This window comes from Pelobates fuscus, chromosome 4 (assembly GCF_036172605.1).
Source record: "Pelobates fuscus isolate aPelFus1 chromosome 4, aPelFus1.pri, whole genome shotgun sequence".
Lineage (NCBI taxonomy): Eukaryota > Metazoa > Chordata > Amphibia > Anura > Pelobatidae > Pelobates > Pelobates fuscus.
Window position 1 is genome coordinate 384,572,958 of NC_086320.1, and position 21,798 is coordinate 384,594,755.

Consider the following 21,798-nt stretch of genomic DNA (forward strand, 5'->3'; position numbering starts at 1 on the left):
ATATATATCATATGAAGGATAATTATGATGCAATAAAAGGGGGGAATGTGAAACCTTCATTAAGGCCATTAGAGGATAGGGTATTCAGTGTCTGAATCCAAAAGCATTCTCTCCGCTTTAGGATCAGATCCAGATCACCTCCTCTTTTCCCCACAATAACCTTTTCAACCCCTGCAAATCTAAAGCAACTAAACGTTTCGATGTGGTGTCCTCTAGCATGTCTAGCCACGGGTGTATCCCTGTCGGATGGAACTGAATGAATGTGTTCCATCATTCGTCTCTTGAAGGGACGTATTGTTTTCCCTACGTATTTTTTGCCGCATTTACACGTGAGAAGGTAAACTAATCCAGTGGAATTGCAGTAAAAAAATTGTTTGATGGGAATTTTTAATGTGCCTGAGGAGTCTGTGATGGATTTAGAGTCTTTATCTATGTCTCTCCCTTTATCCCTCTCTCCCTTTTAGAGTGTGCTTATTTATATCTTTTATGTTTTTCTTTATTTCCTTTAGTTCATGGTCTTGTATACCAATTAAATGATTTTTTATTTTAAGTGACAAGCCACTCAGATCAGTATCTTATTAGTGTTTCCTGGACTTTTTGTCCTAGGGTTACACTTCATTCTCCTTTTTGTATCACATTGGATCCTTCCATAGATTTTTCTCCCAGCATGTTCTATTCATACATTGGATCCTTCCATAGATTTTCTCCCAGCATGTTCTGTTCATACACATTGGATCCTTCCATAGATTTTTCTCCCAGCATGTTCTAATCATACACATTGGATCCTTCCATAGATTTTTCTCCCAGCATGTTCTATTCATACACATTGGATCCTTCCATAGATTTTTCTCCCAGCATGTTCTATTCATACATTGGATCTTGATTTCTCTGTAGATAATGCCACCGTTTGTTCAACCAAAGTCTTGGATCTAGATTCTTGCAGATATTGTTCTGTGGAAACCTGTGGAAATCTCTAGTGTACTAAAAAGTTAGATCATGGGTGTCCACCCGCGGCCTGGGAAAGCTAGCAGTGCGGCCTGATTGCCGTCCGTGCTGCCGGGCAGAGAGAGAGAGAGGCAGGGAGCCCAATCAGTGGCGTGGGGTCAGCAGGAGGAGGAATGCGGAGGTGCGTAATAACACAATGTCCACATGATCCGCTGTCATGGTGCGGAGCAGTGTTCCGACACTGTGCAGGCGGAGCCGCGGCAGGAGAGTCTGGATCAGCAGGGCAAATGCTTGCTAATGTTTTTTCTGTGTGCAAGGGTCTTGAGTCGGAGTAAGGTTTTTTGTGAATGGGATTGTAGGGGGGAAGGGGTCTTTCTAGAGGGTGGGGGGCAGGAGGGTTTGTAAATGGGGGTGCAGGGGGTTTTGTTGGGGGGATGAGTAGGGGTTTATTGTAGAAGGGGTGGGTAGGGTTTATTGTAGAGGGAGAGAGCAGGTGTTTTTGAAGAGGGAGGGGAGCAGGGGTTTTGTAGAAGGGAGGAGGGTGTATTAGAAAGGGCCGACCAGGGTGTTGTAATAGGAAATGAAAAATTAGAATACATTTGAATTGGGGAAGGGGGGGGGGGGTGCGAAAAGCTCTAGGTATGCCCCTGAGCCAATTACATTCTGTGCTCCTTCTGCACTGCTTCCTCACCACCTGTCAGTGAGCTGTCCACCAGAATATGACGTAATCCCGGCATCACTGCTGGGCGTGTGAGGCACCTATGCATAAAGAGCCCAGCAGCAACCACTGCCCACCAGGAAGAGGATCCACTCCAGTGCGCCCATAGCAAGTTTGGGAGTCTGGGTAGACCTCTTTAGTATTAAATATGTGTGCATGTTATTTTTGTGTATGTTTTGTCAGTGATTTGGGGTGTGGGCAGGGATCTGTCTGCAATTATGTGTTTGTTTGTATGTGTATATCTATGTGTGTTGGGGTTTGTGATTGTATGTGTGTCAGTAATGTGTATATAGGTGTGACTATCTGTGGTTATGTGCAGTAGATAGGTCCCTAATTTGATATCCTTAAATAAGACAATCCCACATAAAAATAACAAATAAGGGAGTTTACTAAATTGAAATATCAAAAGAAAAGGGCGTTTAAATATATAATATAGATAACATGTATAATATCTTTAATGTGTGGCCCAAGACAATTCCTCTGCGCTCAACGCAGCCCAGGGAAATCAAAAGGTTGGACACCCATGAGTTAGATGCAAGGTCAACTTTTTTAAACCCGGTTTCTTTCCCTGGTGGTAAAACAGCCTCTCACCCAGCTACAGTCAATACAATTAGTGTCATTATAAGACGTTAGACTATAGTGTACCTGCAGGGGTGCTCTAACAACAGACTAAACACACAAAGTAGATTAAATATTTTAGCTTGTGTTGTAGTTAGCCATTGTCACAGTGCGTCAGATGAGATGGCTTTTTGAGCATCTCCAACACTTCCTGATTTATTTGCTTTTTGGCTTCTGTAATTCATTGCCCTCAGTATTGTCATGTTGGATTCTTCTTTAGGCTGAAGGTGGGTGGCTCTTGTGATCGCCAAACTAGTAGACTTCATCTGGTAAGCCTGGTCATTTCTACATTGTCAGTCATTTTTGCCAAACAATGGTTAGTCTTACACGGCCTCTTTGTAAGAAATGGGTGCAGAGTCTATCAGAGATGTGACAATTTTCTGCTTGAAGATTAGATCACACTGTACAGAGTGCATATAGTGTAAAAACTAAAAAAATAATCTGAAAGGCAGTTTTCTTGATTCACATTCGCTGGCATGAAACTGGAAGGACCCTGTGCCATTACTGATTGATTAATGTCTGACTGCATCAAAGCTGATTAAAAAGCTGTTGTATGCCCCTCCAAAAGGTACACCCAGTCATTGTCAGAGAGCCTTCACTTCTCTCTCCAAAGCACAAACGTGATCTCCGCTCTATGCTTAATGGTACAGAGTGCCCTCTGTCTAATCTGGTTCCTCTTGAGCAATAACTAAGCTGACATGTGCTCCATGGAGCATAAGACAATCCTGCTGTATTGGTTGAGTAAAAGGTGATTTCACTAAACCAGGTATGGAAACCAAGGCAAGTTTACACTGACATTTCTATTTCACCAAAATGGCATATTCTGGCAATTAGAAAGCCCACACCAAACCTATTGAAGCATTTCTAGTAGTGTTCACTAAAACATGAATGCTTCTCATACAGCCACGTTGGTTTCAATGCTTCTCCATAGCACACCCTGCAGTTACTATGCATTGTACAGTAGACTTTAATGACAGGCACCGGAAACCTTCAGTACTCCAGCTGTGAACTACACCCCCGTTAATGCTGGCAAAGCATCAAGAGAAACATAGTTCACAACATTGAGTGGTGAAGATTGCCTTTCCATGTTAATGATTCTCTGAGGGAAGCATTGGACCAGAGGGTCACCTTGGAGCATTGCAAAGCTGCAATTTTGGGTTACCTTAATTTATCAGTGGGTGCTGGTGTACAGCAGAGCCATCTTGGCACTTCATGCTATTAAACTAGCTATAAGACTGACTGCTTGCCTTGGGAGCCCGACACAGTAATGACCAGCCTTAACAGCCAAAAGGGATCTCTCTCTCTCTCTCTCCTTTGAGATTGACAGGAGCATCACTATTCAGAGAAAGATCAATGATAACCTTATTGTAGTTAAAGGTGACGAATTAAATGAGCTACAATCTATGGGCTTTAAATCTAAGGGTACATTTCTCTACACCCAATTGCTTCTTACAAGACCAACTGGACAATGTAATACGTTCCAGTGATTTCCCTGTAGAGGAAACACACTCTGGGTTTACTCTGTCAAGTAACCACAAACCTTTTAAAAGACCCCATAGTTTCCTTATATTCCAGCTGCCCATTACCCATAATGCATATGTAGGCTGGGAACAAAGATGTTTTAGGTAGTTTATTTTCTGTAGCAGGGAGAAAGCAGCATTAGATTGCATATTCCCTACAGGCAGACTTAAACCTTGTAAATAAAGATGTCACATGAAAACACAGGTAGCAAGTCTTATGAATAAATCAGTGAATTGTAACATTACACACACAGTCTACAATAACATATACAGACTGTAATGGTACTCCGATCAAACCAAATCTAACAAGAGGAGGTGTCACAGGAGCCACACCTAGCAGGCAGAGGTTACTGCGTACCTGCCACATTGACAAGTAAAATACAAATTAGAAAACAAGTTAACATTCAGGCAGGATTTTAGCTCTAAATGACCGTTACCAGCTTGCGGTCGCCTCTACCAAGATAGAATAGTCAATAAAGGGACTAAAAATAGTCTCTCCCACAAAAACGTAGGAAAGTTAACATTACAATGACCTGTTCACAACGATGGTAATGTAGGCCAATCTCATTTATAAAAAAAAAAAAAAAAATAAGAAAAAAAAAAAGTTTGCCAGTGAATTTCACTTTTTACATTCACACTAAATATAAAATTTTGTTCAACATACAGAGCTAATTGAAGCTCAACATACATACTCCGTTATGAAAACACTGGCCAAAGTGAATCATTGATTAAATATGAACTCCCTAAAGAGACTGGTCAGGGAGCAGAATAAAAAGATTTATAAAATATTGTAAACAAAAGTAAAAAAATAAAATAAGATGGTGTATACACAACACTCCTGGTCACTATTCCCCCGAAACGTGACATGGGGAGAGATTAAAAACAAGTAGTAACCCATAGAGAAATACTACGTTACAAGACGCACATAAGCTGTCCCAGATAGGGCCATTCTCAGACAGACACCCTGTTATGGGCAGGATTCCAGCAGTGCTCGTCTAGGACTCCCAGCCACACGTGGTGGGTTATTACATGGTCTAAAACAAGTGCAAACGATGGCAGAACAGTTTCAGTTTTCAGCTCTTCACAACAGAGACTCCTGCCCTGTCTCCAATACGAGCGAAGCCTGCAAATATCACAGCTTTTTTAGGCGGCTGTACATTTCCCGCTTGCTTTTTTCACCAGCCCATGTTCGGCTTTTCATGCGGAATTTCTTCAAGTCTTCTTTGAAGTCTTCGTGGTGCATAGGGCGATAGGTCTGGGGTTCACAGAAAGTCTGAAAAACAAGACATGTTCCAGCTTAGTGCAGCAGGGGGAATAAACACCAGAGAGATTATCTTTAGTATCAGCAGTAACTGAATGCCTGATTGTGATGCTCTGTTCGATAAGGAAATGCTTCACAAGGGGTGGTGGTGGTGGGGGGGGGGGGGGGGGGGGGGGGGAGAAGAGAGAAAAAAAAAATATATATATATATATATATATATTTAGTCGAAACTCAAATCAATCTGGTTTTCTTGTTGATATAGGGTCAACAGGTAAATCCCAGATCCATTAATTTGGGTGTAGATTAAAAGGAATTTAAAATAAATTGTCGGTGGAACAGGATATTCATGCAGTAATCTGCACAAAACAGACAAATGTCGAGATAAAAGTACAACTGCAGGCAGCACTCTGATCACCCAGTGCGAACAAACCTTGACCTCTAGGTGTTACAACCTGTGCCTTTACCACAGCCAGATCAGCCGTGAATAACATGTATGTCTGCCAGTAAGCTTTGAGTGTCCTGTTTAATGGCTGTGGTGGCACAATCTGGTATCACGTGCCAATATTGTAGGAAAACAATACGGTGTCATTTCTTCACCCAACTGGCCAAGATCACTGCTCTTCGTGTTGGACATGAATGTCCCATATCTCCAGCAGTGAGGGTACAAGGATCTGAGTCTGCAGCTATGCATTCATTCCGCTCTAGAGGCCCTCTGTTAAGGTCAGCTTCAGTGGGCGAGAGCATCCAGAGTCTACTCAACACAGAGTGAGAGGGTGAAAAAATAAACCCCCCCCCCCCAAAAAAAAAACAACACACAAATGCACCCTCTTGTTCAGCACTATGCTCTGAAGTTACTGCCTAAGCAGATGGAGAAGTTAACCAGCATCAGAGGCATTATACTTGAAAACCTCAGATCTGCTTGCAATGGTGTGTGCTGGTGCATTGCTAATCTCTGTAAAAAAAGTAATTTTACAGGTTTGTAAGACCAGAAATTCATTTTTGTACAAGTTTAGTGGCAACCAAGATGACTACACATATCTTGAGTGCCCAACACATTACACACCCCCAGCAGTGCAAAGCGCAGGAGCCATGTTACCCACTGTACAAAACACGCATACTGCTAGCTGGAACCCAACAGGAGCTAGTGAAGGTCCAACTTTTAAATTCTAGTTAAGCAGCAATACTGGGGCAATGTTGTAAGAATGTAGTAGCTGGCAGTAACACGCCACTTGCACCAAGATTAGCCCCATATAAAAACCACACACCCCTGACGCCTTGTACTGTAAAGTGTTCTCATCTGTAGTCATGGGAGGTGAATCAGACACTTTGAGAATGTAGCATTGGCACCAGTTACCTGTGCTTTCTGGAAGAAGTCTTTGTATCCGCCATGTAATACATAGAGCTCTGGGTAGTGCAAATTAGGGTATTCATTCAGATCTCTGTCTTTCTCCCGTAGAAACTTGTACCTGTAAGAAAACATGCCACAGGGCAGTTAGTGAAATGCAGGAAGGGGTCCAAGGAGTATCAGTTTTTATAAACATCAGACCAACATTCAGGGATTGAATCTGAAATGTTAGATGATGCAATTCTATGAAATAAATTTAGTTAGATCAAAATAGTCAGGAAGCAACTATTGGTATTGTAGAGAGCCTATTAAGGAAATCCTAACTATAAAATAAGCCCAAGGACTAATGAAAGTCTTTTTAAAAATTGGGCAGACTAGAAAGGCCGAATGGTTATCATCTGTTGTCACATTCTATGTTTCTATGAGGCGGCAGACTAATACGTGTTATTAGTGATCAGACAAAGAAAATCCCTAGAACTTACATTCTGGGACCGCGTTCTGAAGAAAACTCGCAGTGGAAAATCAGGATCACTCTCTTCGAACTAGATGGCTTTATTGGATTTTTCAGCAGATAATCTTCCACCTCTTGTTCCATATGCATATTAATGGCTCCCTACAAGAGTCAAAGATATTATGTGAACATCAATGCATATGTTAGCAGGATGACTTTGCACTAGGCTGCCACATACACGCCAAGTTTACGCAGTTGAAACATGTAGACAGTCTGTACAAGTTATTGCAGTTTATGATCACAGAAAAGCAATATTCAAATCAGACGCCCATTTTACAGAGCACCAGAGAGAGTTCAGAGTATTTAACAAGGTATAAACCCATATGAACCGCCCAAATTAGTTCGTAAATATCTACACTGCTCGCCAAGGAAAACCACTTATTCACTTTAAAACCCATTACGGTGATCTGACATTTGGTGCTCTACAGACTGGCTGTGAAATTTCATACCCTACCTTGATGTGTCCTCCTTCGTACTCGTATGGGTATCTGCAGTCTATGATCACGCAGCGTTCAATGAAAGACTCAAACTTTCCATTAAGAATCATAACCATCTGGGAGAGAGCATGGAAATAAAGTCAGAATGGAGGCCCTACCAAGATGTACATAAATCTTAACCTTGGCTTGGTTAATAAAGCTGTAACCCAATCCTACCCAAGATACTCTCACAGGTCAATATTTTTGCTTTATTTAAACATCTTCATTCCAAACAGAAATAAACACTCACCACTTCCGGGCTGATATACTTTAGTTCCTGGCGCTTTCCACTCACCGTAGGAAATAAGAAGGCCTGTTGGGAAAATACAAAAAGTTCAGTTGAAACCGGTTAAGGCACCTGGTCATGAAAGTGCTATAAAAAAGGTCTGGAAGTCAGTGTATATTCCAAGGATACCAGAATGCATTAAAGGGAGAGCTGGAGCCCCCAAGTGGCACAACCACACCTTCCTTACCTGGGAAAAGTCTCCAATCAGATTCCTTTCATCATTATCAAACAGGTGTTCAATGCTCTCCTGCGCGTAGGAATTTGACCGAGCAAGCTGTGTTTTCTACAGAGGAGAAATTATAAAGATGGTATTTCCAGGTTTTATGGTTTAGCCAAGACCAGATAGGTTATAAAAATTAACAAAGTTCAGACTGCTGTTCAGCAAACTGTAAAGACCATGCACAGCTTACCTTAAAGGGACACTATAGTTACCTGAACAACTTTAGCTTAATGAAGTAGTTTGTGTATAAACCATGCCCCTGCACCCTCACTGCTCAATCCTCTGCTATTTAGGAGTTAAAATCCCTTTGTTTATGGAACCTAGTCACACCTCCCTGCATGTGACTTGCACAGCCTTCCATAAACACTTCCTGTAAAGAGAGCCCTATTTGGGCTTTTATGGCAAGTTTTGTTTAATTAAGATTTTCTTATCCCCTGTTATGTTAATAGCTTGCTAGACCCTGCAAGAGCCTCCTGTATGTGATTAAAGTTCAATTTAGAGATTGAGATACAATTATTTAAGGTAAATTAAATCTGTTTGAAAGTGAAACCAGTTTTTTTTCATGCAGGCTCTGTCAATCATAGCCAGGGAGGTGTGGCTACGGCTGCATAAACAGAAACAAAGTGATTTAACTCCTAAATGACAGTGAATTGAGCAGTGAAATTGCAGGGGAATGATCTATACACTAAAACTGCTTTATTTAGCTAAAGTAATTTAGGTGACTAGTGTTCCTTTAATGGGTTACTCCAAGCACCATAACCACTTCAATGACTTTAAGTGGGCACAATGCTTTGAGTCTGAAGCTTTTCAATAAATGGAGATATTTTGCTGTCAGATTTAAATCCACCTTTGGCAGCGTAATTATGTCAGTAGCCAGCCAAAACGAGAGTTCCAGGCTGGCTAATGTAAATTCTGGGCATATTTTTTGCACAAAGGAGTCATTTATTGGTTGACACCATAGACTGAGTGGGATCAGAGTCAGTTAATAGAAAGAGGGAAGAAAAAAATAAAAAAATAATTATATATATATATATACACACACACACACACACATACATATATACACACACACACACACACACTACTATTCTTGGTGTCAGTTATCTATGATAGGATTACACTAGTGAACGCCAACACCAGAAGTATAACGAGTGAGCGTCCTGAGCCCCCAACTAGCGCGTTTCGCCCAAGTGGCTCAGATAGGATTACAATTCTATCATAGGTAACAGACACCATGAGTAGTAGCATCCCGACTGCTAAACCAAGATTTGCCCAAATAGGGAGGACTCTACTTACCCACTGTTTTAAAGAGGGCTAATAAAGTTTTATTTACTCTCACATTTAGAGAACACATTCTTCATGATCTATGCATTTCTAAATAAACGCATAGATGGTAAATAAAAACAATCAAATTCAACGGTTAAACTAATGTGAAAAGTTATATTTGCACCCAGATGAAGGTTTCAGAATGAGCAATAATCATGATTTAAATAGATTTTAAGTGGGAGGTCAGCATTGCCAGAGTAGTCTCTAGGAATCCTAGGACTGAGATTCGGGTTACTCCAGCACTCTTTTATAGAATTATCACCTCATGACCAGTCTCCTCGTCACAAGGCACATCAAACATGCTCCTCCGCCTCTTGTTTTTCTTTGGCAAATCTTCACCTTGTGTCCGCTCGATCCGTTTAGCTGCTCTGCTTGCACAGAAATGTGAGGGAGAAACCATTGCCGTACACTAAGGAAAGAGATGGCATTAAATATCTACCCAATAAGTGAGCTTGCAATAGAAGCAAAGCTTTTACAGGCAGAATGTTGAAGTATTGAGAACCTTAAAGATAAAATAAATCACACACTAGACAGATGCATCATCCCCCCAAATTCCTGTATTTTACATTTCCTAGTGTAGTCACATAGGATGCCATACTGGGCTTTGTGGGAGTGCAGTGCTTTAGCATTGTAAGAATTTGCCAAAAATACACCGAATAAATTACAGTAAATTAACACCAGCTACATGTTAGGCACTGGCAGGTCACTTTGAACAGACAGTTATTATGGTACAGAGCAATAAACAAGAAGCCATTTTATTCATACACTGCAGTGTCCCAGCCACTCACGTCAGTGCTCTTCATAACCAAAGGAGCCTTCCAGAGGCTCTCCACTCCCCCAGGATACTCCACATCAACCTGGAACAAACAGAATATTTTACAAGGTAATAAAACAAGCTGGTAATACTCTGTAGAAAGTCACATTTTTAAGGAAGAACATTATTCATGATTTTATACGCTCTATTCAAGACAGAGGATTCAAAGCACATACATACAGAAAAAAATCCCACAACACTAACAGCAAGTCATACTAGTCAACTAGGAGATCGCCAGCTGCTGAACTACAAGACCTATCGTGATTTCCCAGAATCATGGGAGTTGGCCTTCAAAAGCTGAAGGGTAGGGGGGAAGGGAGCGTACCTCATCCTCTCCATCCAGCATGTCCAAAAAACCGTCATCACTCCCCTCTGTCCCAGTCGATGCACACGACGACTTTCTCCGGAAGAAAGACACACAAGTGGTTCCTGTACCTTTGGAAGGTGAAGTGAGCTGGAAAATAGGAGATCATGGCTTAGTCTGAATTTAAAGCAATTATTGCATACAGATTGTTTCAGCTCCAGGTATTTAGCACTAAATATCTAGATTTTTTTATGAAGGATTCACAGGTAACATTCTCTTTAAAGCAAAGCATTGACAGGTTCCTGCACGGCCTTACTAGGAATCTGGCATTTCCTACTTCTAACCACAGATACCCAACGATTACATACCATACAAGCTGGCGCAGATTTCTGCCTCTGCACAAGGCAGTCCTTCCCATCCCCCTGAGAAAGTAAAAAAGAACACCGGGAATTTGGCCTGGCTGGCATCTTAAACTGGAAGGAATCCTGAAACAAGACAGATGTCACCACTTTAGTCAGTGTGTCAGAAAGATTTATGTAAAAATAAGTAGAAAGGCAAATTCTAACAGTATTATATAAGAGATCAATAATCCAGTTCAGACAAAGCCAGGAAAGGCATTGCATATAAGGACAAGAAAGAACCATAGTTTTATATCTTATCTGTCTGCTCTCTATGCAGACTGCCAGGAGCAAAGGACAGAGCTTATAAAAGATGGAGTGTCTTGATTTACTTACATTCTCCTTGTTTTCACTGAAGTGGAAGACATCACAGTCCAGGGAGTCTGAAAGATTTCGTTTGAATGCAGGGCTTGATCCCAAAAACCTTTGCTGCACGAGGAATTAGACAAGAGAAAAGCAAAGGGAAGTTAACGTATGTGGTCAGACGGCATCATATACAGAGCAGGGCTGTCCTTATTCCACATTAACCCAACACCAGATGATTAACATTTAATCCACCCCACGTAGATTGCCATTTTACATTTAGCTGGCCCACATGAAAGATCACACACTGTAGTAAAAGATTCTAATCACAGGTCAAGCAGGAAAGTAATGGAACTCACCGGCAGAGAGCGCCTTCTTCCTAGTGGGATCCTAGAACAGGAGAAAGGATTACAACGTCAATTCTTACACCGATATTGGCGGGTACTAACCACCCAACTATGGCCAGTCCCCACCAAGGTCTCCAAAATGAAGAGCTGATGGGACGCACTAGATTTCATTGGCGTTCACAGCCTATACAAATTCACTTGCCGTGTATTACTCTGTTTCTGATTTAATGCATTCACCGTGACCTAACAGCATAAACTTTATTGGCAAATTTGGACAATATGGCTGCAGCAAATGGACACATTGTGGATATTCTTACAATTTGTTTGTTGAATTCTTGGTGTGTTAAATGAATTGGTGAGCGCCAATGGTAGGATATGATTGCACTTGAGATGCAATGGTTTATGCAAGTGCATGCCTTCTAAGATTTTATGTATCAAACAAAGCCATCAATTAAAAGGGACTCAACACACCTAAAGCCCTTCCAGCTGGCGGAAGGGTGCCGTGTGAAGAGTGACTTATTTTACAAAACATTGATATTTGTACACAATCCTTCTTACACTCCCCTGACAGTCAGGCAACAGGTCCTATTTCCTGGTTGGTTAGCTCAGTGGAGATAAACTCAAGAGGCAGCAATTGCCCAGAGTACCTTCCTTGCAAAGACTTCCCATTGAGCTGCATTGGGAAGTCTGATTGGACAGCCACAGAAAGTTTAGGCTGGGAAAGAGGTAGATCTGCATCTTTTACAAGCCATTTTTAGATATATCTCCAATTAATTAAAATATGCATTTTGCCCTGGCAATATATCTACTAAGAGAATGTCCCATTACCCCACTGTGGCAGCACAGACCAGACAGACTTTTGGTGTACTCATTATATGGTAAACAGCTTACTTTTGAAGTCGCTCAGACTGATGTGTTGCTTTTTCAAACCTAAAAATGGGAAACAAGAATATTTGTAGGCACATTCTTTGAAACAGATACTGGCTCAGTGACTTCAATTTACATAAGATCACAGATCCTGCTAAATCTATCACCAGGAATAGTGCACTCTACAGGTACACCTGCCGATTAACATGTCTTAATACATGCCAGGAAGCACATGTCCTCCAAGGAAGAGGCCAGCAGGATTATTTACAAAACTGAGAGTTCAAAGTGAATTTCAAACTTAAGATCAAAATAGCCAAACTTGAAACATTCAGGTTAGTTTAATAGTTGCACCAACAGAGAGTTGGAGTTTAAAAAACAGATTCTCACATTTCATCCACATCTGCAAAATCCAGCGCACGGGGAGATTCAAGGAACAGGCCTGAGGGGAGAGAATATGGAAAGTAGTGATGTGTTATAGAGAATTCATGTATAATAGAAGAATATTTTAACCCATGCATTTGCTACAGCAAGTTACAGGCTTCCTGTGTATACTTATCAGGACAAGCAGTTTGTAAAACCAAGATAAACTAACACGGAACACACTGCCAATGGCAGGGCCAGACTACACAGTCTGAATAGTTAACACAGAGAAAACAAAAGCAGACGGCAGCCAAACATACAAACTACTCCAGCTCCATTAGATGTAGCCATTAAAGTCAGTGAGTGCCTGCATGTCACGTACCGGCATCCACAGAATCTGAAGAACAAGTTCTCTCAATGGAGCAGCGATCTGCGGCTTTACGTTTAGGGGTTTCACACTGACTGAGAAACAAAGTTACAAACGTTAGATTCAGGAATAGCACAACGTAATAATAATTGAACATTCAAAAAAAAAAAATTTAAAAAAAATACAAAAGCAAATTATACAAATCAAGGAGTAAAACCGCAGAACAAGTCTGACACAGGACCTGCCTGAAAGATCTGCTTCGCTTGCAGGGTTTTCATGTCTTCAGACACAAAATGTTCTAGATTAATATCCAAAAGTTTATTGCTGCTGCTCTCCCACTCTGCTGGCTCAACATTAAATAAATCACCAATTAAAATGTTTATTTTTAAGTACCGTATATACTCGAGTATAAGCCGACCCGAATATAAGCCGAGGCCCCTAATTTTTCCCCAAAAAACTGGGAAAACTTATTGACTCGAGTATAAGACTAGGGTGGGAAATGCAGCAGCTACTGGTAAATTTCTAAATAAAATTAGATCCTAAAAAAAATATATTAATTGAATATTTATTTACAGTGTGTGTATAATGAATGCAGTGTGTGCGTATGAGTGCAGCGTGTGTGTGTATGAGTGCAGCGTGTGTGTATGAGTGCAGCGTGTGTATGAGTGCAGCGTGTGTATGAGTGCAGCGTGTGTATGAGTGCAGCGTGTGTATGAGTGCAGCGTGTGTATGAATGCAGTGTGTATGAGTGCAGTGTGTGTATGAATGCAGTGTGTGTATGAATGCAGTGTGTGTATGAATGCAGTGTGTGTATGAATGCAGTGTGTGCAGGGCCGGTGCAAGGATATTTGCCCCCCCCATATGTCCTAACCTCCCCTCCTCCTCCCTCAGTGGTCCTTACCTCCCCACCCCCATGTTCCTTCACCCCCCTCCCCTAGTGGTCCTGACTCACCCCTCCCCTAGTGGTCCTTACTTCCCCCTCCCCTCCCCTCCCCTAGTGGTCCTTACTTCCCCCCCCCCCCCCCCCTCCCCTAGTGGTCCTTATCCCCCCCTCCCTCCCCTAGTGGTCCTTATCCCCCCCTCCCTCCCATAGTGCTCCTTATCCCCCTCCCTCCCATAGTGCTCCTTATCCCCCTCCCTCCCATAGTGGTCCTTATCCCCCCCCTCCCTTCCTCCCATAGTGGTCCTTATCCCCCCCTCCCATAGTGGTCCTTATCCCACCCCCCTCCCTCCAATAGTGGTCCTTATCCCCCCCTCCCTTCCATAGTGGTATAGTGGTCCTTATCCCCCCCTCCCTCCCATAGTGGTCCTTATCCCCCCCTCCCTCCCATAGTGGTCCTTATCCCTCCCTTCCCTCCCATAGTGGTCCTTATCCCTCCCTTCCCTCCCATAGTGGTCCTTATCCCTCCCTTCCCTCCCATAGTGGTCCTTATCCCTCCCTTCCCTCCCATAGTGGTCCTTATCCCTCCCTTCCCTCCCATAGTGGTCCTTATCCCCCCCCCCCCTCCCACAGTGGTCCTTATACCCCCTTTTTTTTAAATTATTTTTTTTATTATTATTATTTTTTTTTATTATTATTTCTTATTTTATTTTTTTTTCGTCCCCCCTCCCTGCTTGATACATGGCAGGGAGGGGGGCTCTCCTTCCCTGGTGGTCCAGTGGCAGTTCAGTGGGGGGGAGAGGGGGGCTGGCAGAGCTGTAACTTACCTGTTCTGCAGCTCCTGTCAGCTCTCTCCTCCTCTGCGCCGTCCGTGCAGCTCCCTCTGTCAGCTCACAGTGTAAGTCTCGCGAGAGCCGCGGCTCTCGCGAGACTTACACTGGGAGCTGACCGAGGTGCTGAACGGACGGCGCGGAGGAGGAGAGAGCTGACAGGAGCTGCAGAACAGGTAAGTTACAGCTCTGCCAGCCCCCCTCTCCCCCGGTCTGTATTATGGCAATGCAAATTGCCATAATACAGACCTTGACTCGAGTATAAGCCGAGTTGGGGTTTTTCAGCCCAAAAAATGGGCTGAAAAACTCAGCTTATACTCGAGTATATACGGTAGTTGTGTTCCTTAAGTGTATGTACAACATCTACATATGTCAAGACTAGTGGGATCAGCTATATGGCCAATAACCACTCCTCTGACCCCCCTTTTAGTACATATATCTGAGAAAGCATGCCTCTAATTTTTGCTGCATGTACTATTTGGGGATATATGAGAGAGCAGCTTGGAAAACCTGCAGAAAGCCCACCCCTTTATCCCAGTGGCCAATCTGAGTGCTGGAGTCTTTCCAACACGTTCGATGAGCTGGAGTGCAGACCATCAAGAAATGCTTCGGTCTCTGAAGAGTTCCTTGAAGGCGAAGTGATTTTGGCGCTTAGGTAGTCCCTAATTTGTGAAGTACTAATGGGAAGATAACACATGCAAATAAGTCAAAAACTATGTTCAGAAGGCAAACACAGCTAAAAAAAATAAATAAATCCAGTAAACTGACATTATTACTGTATGTTCTTAAGATATCCTTCATCTAAGAAGGAAATAACTCAATTGTGATACTTCTAGGTTACCAGGATTTCTGGGAGTTTAGCGCAGTTGTCACATTCCACAAAGTCTTGACATCAGTGCAAGTTCACACAGCAATAAATTGACAATTACAGAGCTTTCCATTGGTAAGGTGACCATGTAACAGTTATAGAACAATTGTTGGAAGAAAGGAAGGTTATGGTTTGTACCATAACGTGCACTTATATTGCTGACAAGTTACAAGTTTGCTGAGATTTATTCAGGAAGGGTGTACTGCAGGGTTAATAAACTAGTCACTGCCCTGCATTACATGTACGCAATAGTTATCTCTCTCTTAGTTTTGATAATAGAGCCCAATAAAAGGAAGATTATGGACTGGCCAGAATTCAGTACCTGCCCAGACATGCCAGCTGGTCCATGTTCAAAGCCAGGTTAGTGACCGGAGACAGAGCCTTGCATGAAAACAGAGCCTTCGCCACAGGCAGCCCGGACGGCCGGCTCAAAGTGTGAGCAGAGGCGGGAGTTGGGCTGGATATATCCATCTTCCAAAGAAAGTGCAGATTAACAAGAAACTGTGAGGGGGGAAAAAACAAAACGACACGGTTAATATGGACTACACCAGAGTGAAGGAGAAAGGTAACACAGGAGAGCATGGAGGCACAGAGTGTGGTGGCCATTGGGTATCACAAGGTTTACAAGCATAGAGTCTGAATGGGAGTTACAGAACACAGTATAACAGGGGCTCAATAGCTCACATTACAGACGATGACCAGGAGGAGCATGCAGCGGATTACACATGGCATAATACAGAGGGACTCAGGGGACAGCCACGGGCAGATTAAACAGAGGATGGAGGACAGGAAGGGCACAGAGCATATTACACAGAGGGTGGAGGGCAGCAGGGCAGATTACACAGAGGGTGGAGGGCAGCAGGGCAGATTACACAGAGGGTGGAGGGCAGCAGGGCAGATTACACAGAGGGTGGAGGGCAGCAGGGCAGATTACACAGAGGGTGGAGGGCAGCAGGGCAGATTACACAGAGGGTGGAGGGCAGCAGGGCAGATTACACAGAGGGTGGAGGGCAGCAGGGCAGATTACACAGAGGGTGGAGGGCAGCAGGGCAGATTACACAGAGGGTGGAGGGCAGCAGGGCAGATTACACAGAGGGTGGAGGGCAGCAGGGCAGATTACACAGAGGGTGGAGGGCAGCAGGGCAGATTACACAGAGGGTGGAGGGCAGCAGGGGGGGCACAGGGCAGATTACACAGAGGGTGGAGGGCAGCAGGGGGCACAGGGCAGATTACACAGAGGGTGGAGGGCAGCAGGGCGCACAGGGCAGATTACACAGAGGGTGGAAGGCAGGGGGGGCACAGGGCAGATTACACAGAGGGTGGAGGGCAGCAGGGGGGGCACAGGGCAGATTACACAGAGGGTGGAGGGCAGCAGGGGGGCACAGGGCAGATTACACAGAGGGTGGAGGGCAGCAGGGGGCACAGGGCAGATTACACAGAGGGTGGAGGGCAGCAGGGGGCACAGGGCAGATTACACAAAGGGTGGAGGGCAGCAGGGGGCACAGGGCAGATTACACAGAGGGTGGAGGGCAGCAGGGGGCACAGGGCAGATTACACAGAGGGTGGAGGGCAGCAGGGGGCACAGGGCAGATTACACAGAGGGTGGAGGGCAGGGGGGCACAGGGCAGATTACACAGAGGGTGGAGGGCAGCAGGGGGCACAGGGAAGATTACACAGAGGGTGGAGGACAGCAGGGGGCACAGGGCAGATTACACAGAGGGTGGAGGACAGCAGGGGGCACAGGGCAGATTACACAGAGGGTGGAGGGCAGCAGGGGGGGAACAGGGCTGATTACACAGAGGGTGGAGGGCAGCAGGGGGCACAGGGCAGATTACACAGAGGGTGGAGGGCAGCAGGGGGCACAGGGCAGATTACACAGAGGGTGGAGGGCAGGCGGGCAGAGTGGAGCCGGTGCGGGCGGGCCCCTGACACACGATATTATAGCTCGCAGTCAGCGCGCCAAACACCAGCCAGTGCCGGCCGCCCCGCGGTAAATGTGCTGTTTAGCGGTCGGTCCCTCAGGCGGGCTGCACACGGACACCCAGTTTACCTCCGAGAGGGAAGGAGCCGGGTGAGCGCAGGATCCCGCCTGGCAATGCTTCCTCTCTATCTCTAGTCAGACATAACAGCCGTCCTCTCACAGAACCCAGAATTGGCGCCTAATACAGGCAGCCAATCAGCGCCGAGTGTGATAACCTTCCAGCCAATCAGGGACAGGGAGATACATGGATAGTTAACGCCCTCCGAGGCGGATTCTCTGTAAGGTATTGGCTGGATGCTGGATGCGCAATGACTGACAGGGACAGCAGCCAAACACTGCTCAGGAATACGGCTTCTCACTAACCATGGGGGCGGGGCTTGCCAGCAGGGGTTATTGATTAAAGAAAACATCGACCACCTGACTGACCCAACAGCATCCTGTCAGAACCCACCCCCCGACCCAAAACCATCCTGTCAGAACCCACACCCCCTGACCCAACACCATCCTGTCAGAACCCACCCCCCGACCCAAAACCATCCTGTCAGAACCCACACCCCCTGACCCAACACCATCCTGTCAGAACCCACCCCCCGACCCAAAACCATCCTGTCAGAACCCACACCCCCTGACCCAACACCATCCTGTCAGAACCCACCCCCCGACCCAAAACCATCCTGTCAGAACCCACACCCCCTGACCCAACACCATCCTGTCAGAACCGACACCCCGACCCAAAACCATCCCGTCAGAACCCGCACCCCAACCCAACCCAACACCATCCTGTCAGAACCCACACCCCGACCCAACACCATCCTGTCAGAACCCACCCCCCGACCCAAAACCATCCCGTCAGAGCCCACACCCCGACCCAAAACCATCCCGTCAGAACCCACACCCCCTGACCCAACACCATCCCGTCAGAGCCCGCACCCCGACCCAACGCCATCCCGTCAGAGCCCGCACCCCGACCCAACACCATCCCGTCAGAGCCCGCACCCCGACCCAACACCATCCCGTCAGAACCCGCACCCCGACCCAACGCCATCCCGTCAGAACCCGCACCCCGACCCAACGCCATCCCGTCAGAACCCGCACCCCGACCCAACGCCATCCCGTCAGAACCCGCACCCCGACCCAACACCATCCCGTCAGAACCGCCACCCCGACCAAACACCATCCCGTCAGAACCCGCACCCCGACCCAACACCATCCCGTCAGAACCCGCACCCCGACCCAACACCATCCCGTCAGAACCCGCACCCCGACCCAACACCATCCCGTCAGAACCCGCACCCCGACCCAACACCATCCCGTCAGAACCCGCACCCCGACCCAACACTACCCCGCCAGAACCCGCACCCCGACACAACACCATCCCGTCAGAACCTGCACCCCGACCCAACACCATCCCGTCAGAACCCGCACCCCGACCCAACACCATAAAAAATGTGGTTCATGGCATTTACCGTCCTGACAGGAAAAGTTGCTTTTGGGGTCAAAGGCCGGTTACGGCCAATCGGATCCACAGAAGGCGTATTTAAACCCAATTCTCCTTTTGCCCATTGCCCTGTCGTTTCATCCTAAAGGTAATCCAAGAGTGTAATCCAAGTTCCTGTTCTTGATTTTCTGGTATTTGACTTTGGATTCGTTTTGAGTTGGCCTTAATTCTGGTATCCTTTTGGCTTTCCCTCATCGTTGTGTCTGATTCTGTGTTCCTGACCTCGGCAAGAATTTTCACTATTCTTGGATACATTAGGTCCAGCCATTCTAAGGTCCGGTTATACGTTATCCTTAGTTCTGTGTGCTGGATCAACTTGTAATCCTGACATTACAACAGGGCCATAGCTAGAGGAGAATGATCACTGTATGGACCAGGCTTTTAGCACGTTCCTTACTAGAATGGCTTCACCGATTATGTCACCGCTGCCTAATGTACCTCCACCTATAGTATATAAGGCACCTACAATCTCCTTATCTTCCCCTGCATTTTTATGGTAATATCCAGGAATGTAGGGGTTTCTCAATCAGGTTGAGTACCACTTTGAGGCCTCACATGGTTCATTTCCTTCAGATAGAGCTAAGATTGGGTATCGGATGACCCAACTTAAAGGTAAGGGTTTAACTTGGGGTAATCCATTATGGAAACGTAATAGGACTATCGCTCATTGTTACCAGGAATTCTTTGCGGAATTCAGACTGATGTTTTAACCATTAGGCAGGGAGGAAGACGCCTCCACTGCCTTAATGCATATCAAACAAGGGAACTGGTCTATCTCCGATTATGCCAAAGAATTCCGTACTTTGGCATCTGAGGTAGAATGAACTAATAACGGATCAATTGCTATTTTTGTAAAAAGGATTATCTGAGAATATCCTTGACGAAATTGCTGCCAAAGACCTACCTAAGGGGTTAAATGACTATCACTTATGTGATGCAGATCGATAATAGGATCAGGGAAATTGCTAGAAACAGAACTAGACATTTGACTATGTCACTAGCACTTCGAGTAACCCCCTCCCTCAGTCACTCTGTCACCCCCTCACTCTGCCACCTGTCATCCCCTCACTCACTCTGACACCCGTCACTCCCTCCTTCCCTCACTCTGCTGTCACTCCCTCCCACGCTCTGCCATCCCTATCCCACCCCACACTATGTGCCCTTCATACACTACATCCCTAGTTAACCCTCCCCCCTCCCCCCCCAAAAAAAAAATTATCTCCCTACCTACCCCCTCACCCTAAGAATAATGAGGGGGGGATCTTTAACTAAAAACCTGTAAAAAAAAAAAAAAAAATGAGAAAAACAACTTACCATTCGATGTTTTCTTTCTTCTAAAATCTTCTTTCTTCAGCCCCAAAAAAGGCCAAATAAAAAGCCATAATAACCGACGCAATAAAAAAAAAAACAAAAAAAAACCCGAGCGCAAATAAAATAATCCATCTTCACCCATGGAGGGCTCCGCGCAGACTGAGCTCCGCAAGGCGGGGGAAGGCTTATAAAGCCTTGCCCCGCCCTGCAATCAGGCTAAGAACACTCTGATTGGTGGGTTTAAGCCAATCAGAGTGCTCTTTGTCATTTTACAAGCGTGGGAAAGTTCTTTGGAATTTTCCCACGCTTGTAAAATGACACAAAGCACTGTGATTGGATGGATTTCAAGCCATCCAATCACAGTGCTCTGTGTCATTTTACAAGCGTGGGAAAGTTCTTTGGAACTTTCTATCAGGGTACCTGTGGTCTCTACCTCCAAAAGAGGTAGAGACTTAGCTGTTCCACCATCCAGGCGGTCTGATGACTCCCTTCCCCGCGGTCTATCCGGTCATGCAAGGCCGGCCGCGAGGGAGTGACTGCCTTTTACACCATCTAGGCAGGAAGTCATCATCAGGACACTCCCCCGGATCGACCTGTCAGTCAATTGCTGCAGGACCAATCAGGACGTCTCGGAGGTGTGGTTACTGCTCTGAACAGGGTATTTAACAGAGCTTCCTTCATTAGCTCATTGCCCTGTCGTGGTTCTAGCTTGTTCTAGTCACTCAGTGCTTGTGTATTCTATTATCCCTTTTGGTTTTGACCCGGCTTGTTTACCTTACTCTGCTTATCTCTGTTACCCTTGATTCGGCTTGTCTCTCGCTTACCTGTCTTCTGTTACCCTCGACCTCGGCTTGTCTTTGACCATTTTATACGGTACTACTTACGTTAGTCCGGCCATTCTAAGGTCCGGTATACGTATCTGGCTACTGTTTGTACTCTGCGTGTTGGATCCCTGTCCCGATCCTGACATTACGACAGGGCCAATGGATCCTGCAAGTACAAACAGTCAGCTGGCTTCTCCTGATCCTAGGTTTGAAGCCATGGATCACAGAATGGATCAGATGGCGCTTGCGCTACAGGCTCTATTATCTCATGCCAATAACCCACCAGAGGAGATACGTAATACCCCTGTTTCTCCTGTCAGTTTAGGTCTAGAGGTAGCCACAGTGGGTGCTTCTTCTCGCATTACCCCCCCAGTACGCTATGGTGGGGCTCCTGAGAAGTGTCGTAGTTTTTTAAACCAAATTAGTATCCACTTTGAATTGCAACCCCGCTCTTATCCTACAGATAGGGCAAAGGTAGGATTTATTATCACCCTACTTATTGAGAAAGCTCTGAGATGGGCCAACCCACTATGGGAGAACGATAACCCATTAGTGTATAACTATAACGCATTTGTAGCTGCTTTTAGAAGAACATTTGATCCTCCAGGTAGAAAGGTTAA

At 45.3% G+C, this 21,798-nt stretch overlaps 2 protein-coding genes across 2 annotated transcripts; one reads left to right on the forward strand and one right to left on the reverse strand.

Moving 5' to 3' along the window:
- Positions 1-3,896: 3,896 nt before the first annotated feature.
- On the reverse strand, positions 3,897-17,973 carry CDC25A (cell division cycle 25A). Its single transcript, XM_063450858.1, has 17 exons — positions 17,615-17,973; positions 15,887-16,065; positions 13,002-13,081; positions 12,647-12,698; positions 12,284-12,322; positions 11,405-11,435; positions 11,079-11,171; positions 10,713-10,829; positions 10,366-10,494; positions 10,015-10,083; positions 9,489-9,635; positions 7,868-7,963; positions 7,645-7,707; positions 7,373-7,471; positions 6,890-7,020; positions 6,417-6,528; positions 3,897-5,074 (listed from the first exon to the last, which is right to left on the reverse strand). Exons 2-17 carry the CDS (start codon positions 16,033-16,035, stop codon positions 4,934-4,936), a joined length of 1,548 nt encoding a protein of 515 aa, XP_063306928.1. The 5' UTR covers positions 16,036-16,065; positions 17,615-17,973; the 3' UTR covers positions 3,897-4,933.
- On the forward strand, positions 16,102-18,988 carry LOC134609501 (uncharacterized). The gene is made up of 2 exons (XM_063453161.1): positions 16,102-16,129; positions 18,126-18,988. The coding sequence occupies exons 1-2, from the start codon at positions 16,102-16,104 to the stop codon at positions 18,986-18,988; spliced, it is 891 nt and encodes a 296-aa protein (XP_063309231.1).
- The last annotated feature ends 2,810 nt before the right edge of the window (positions 18,989-21,798 follow it).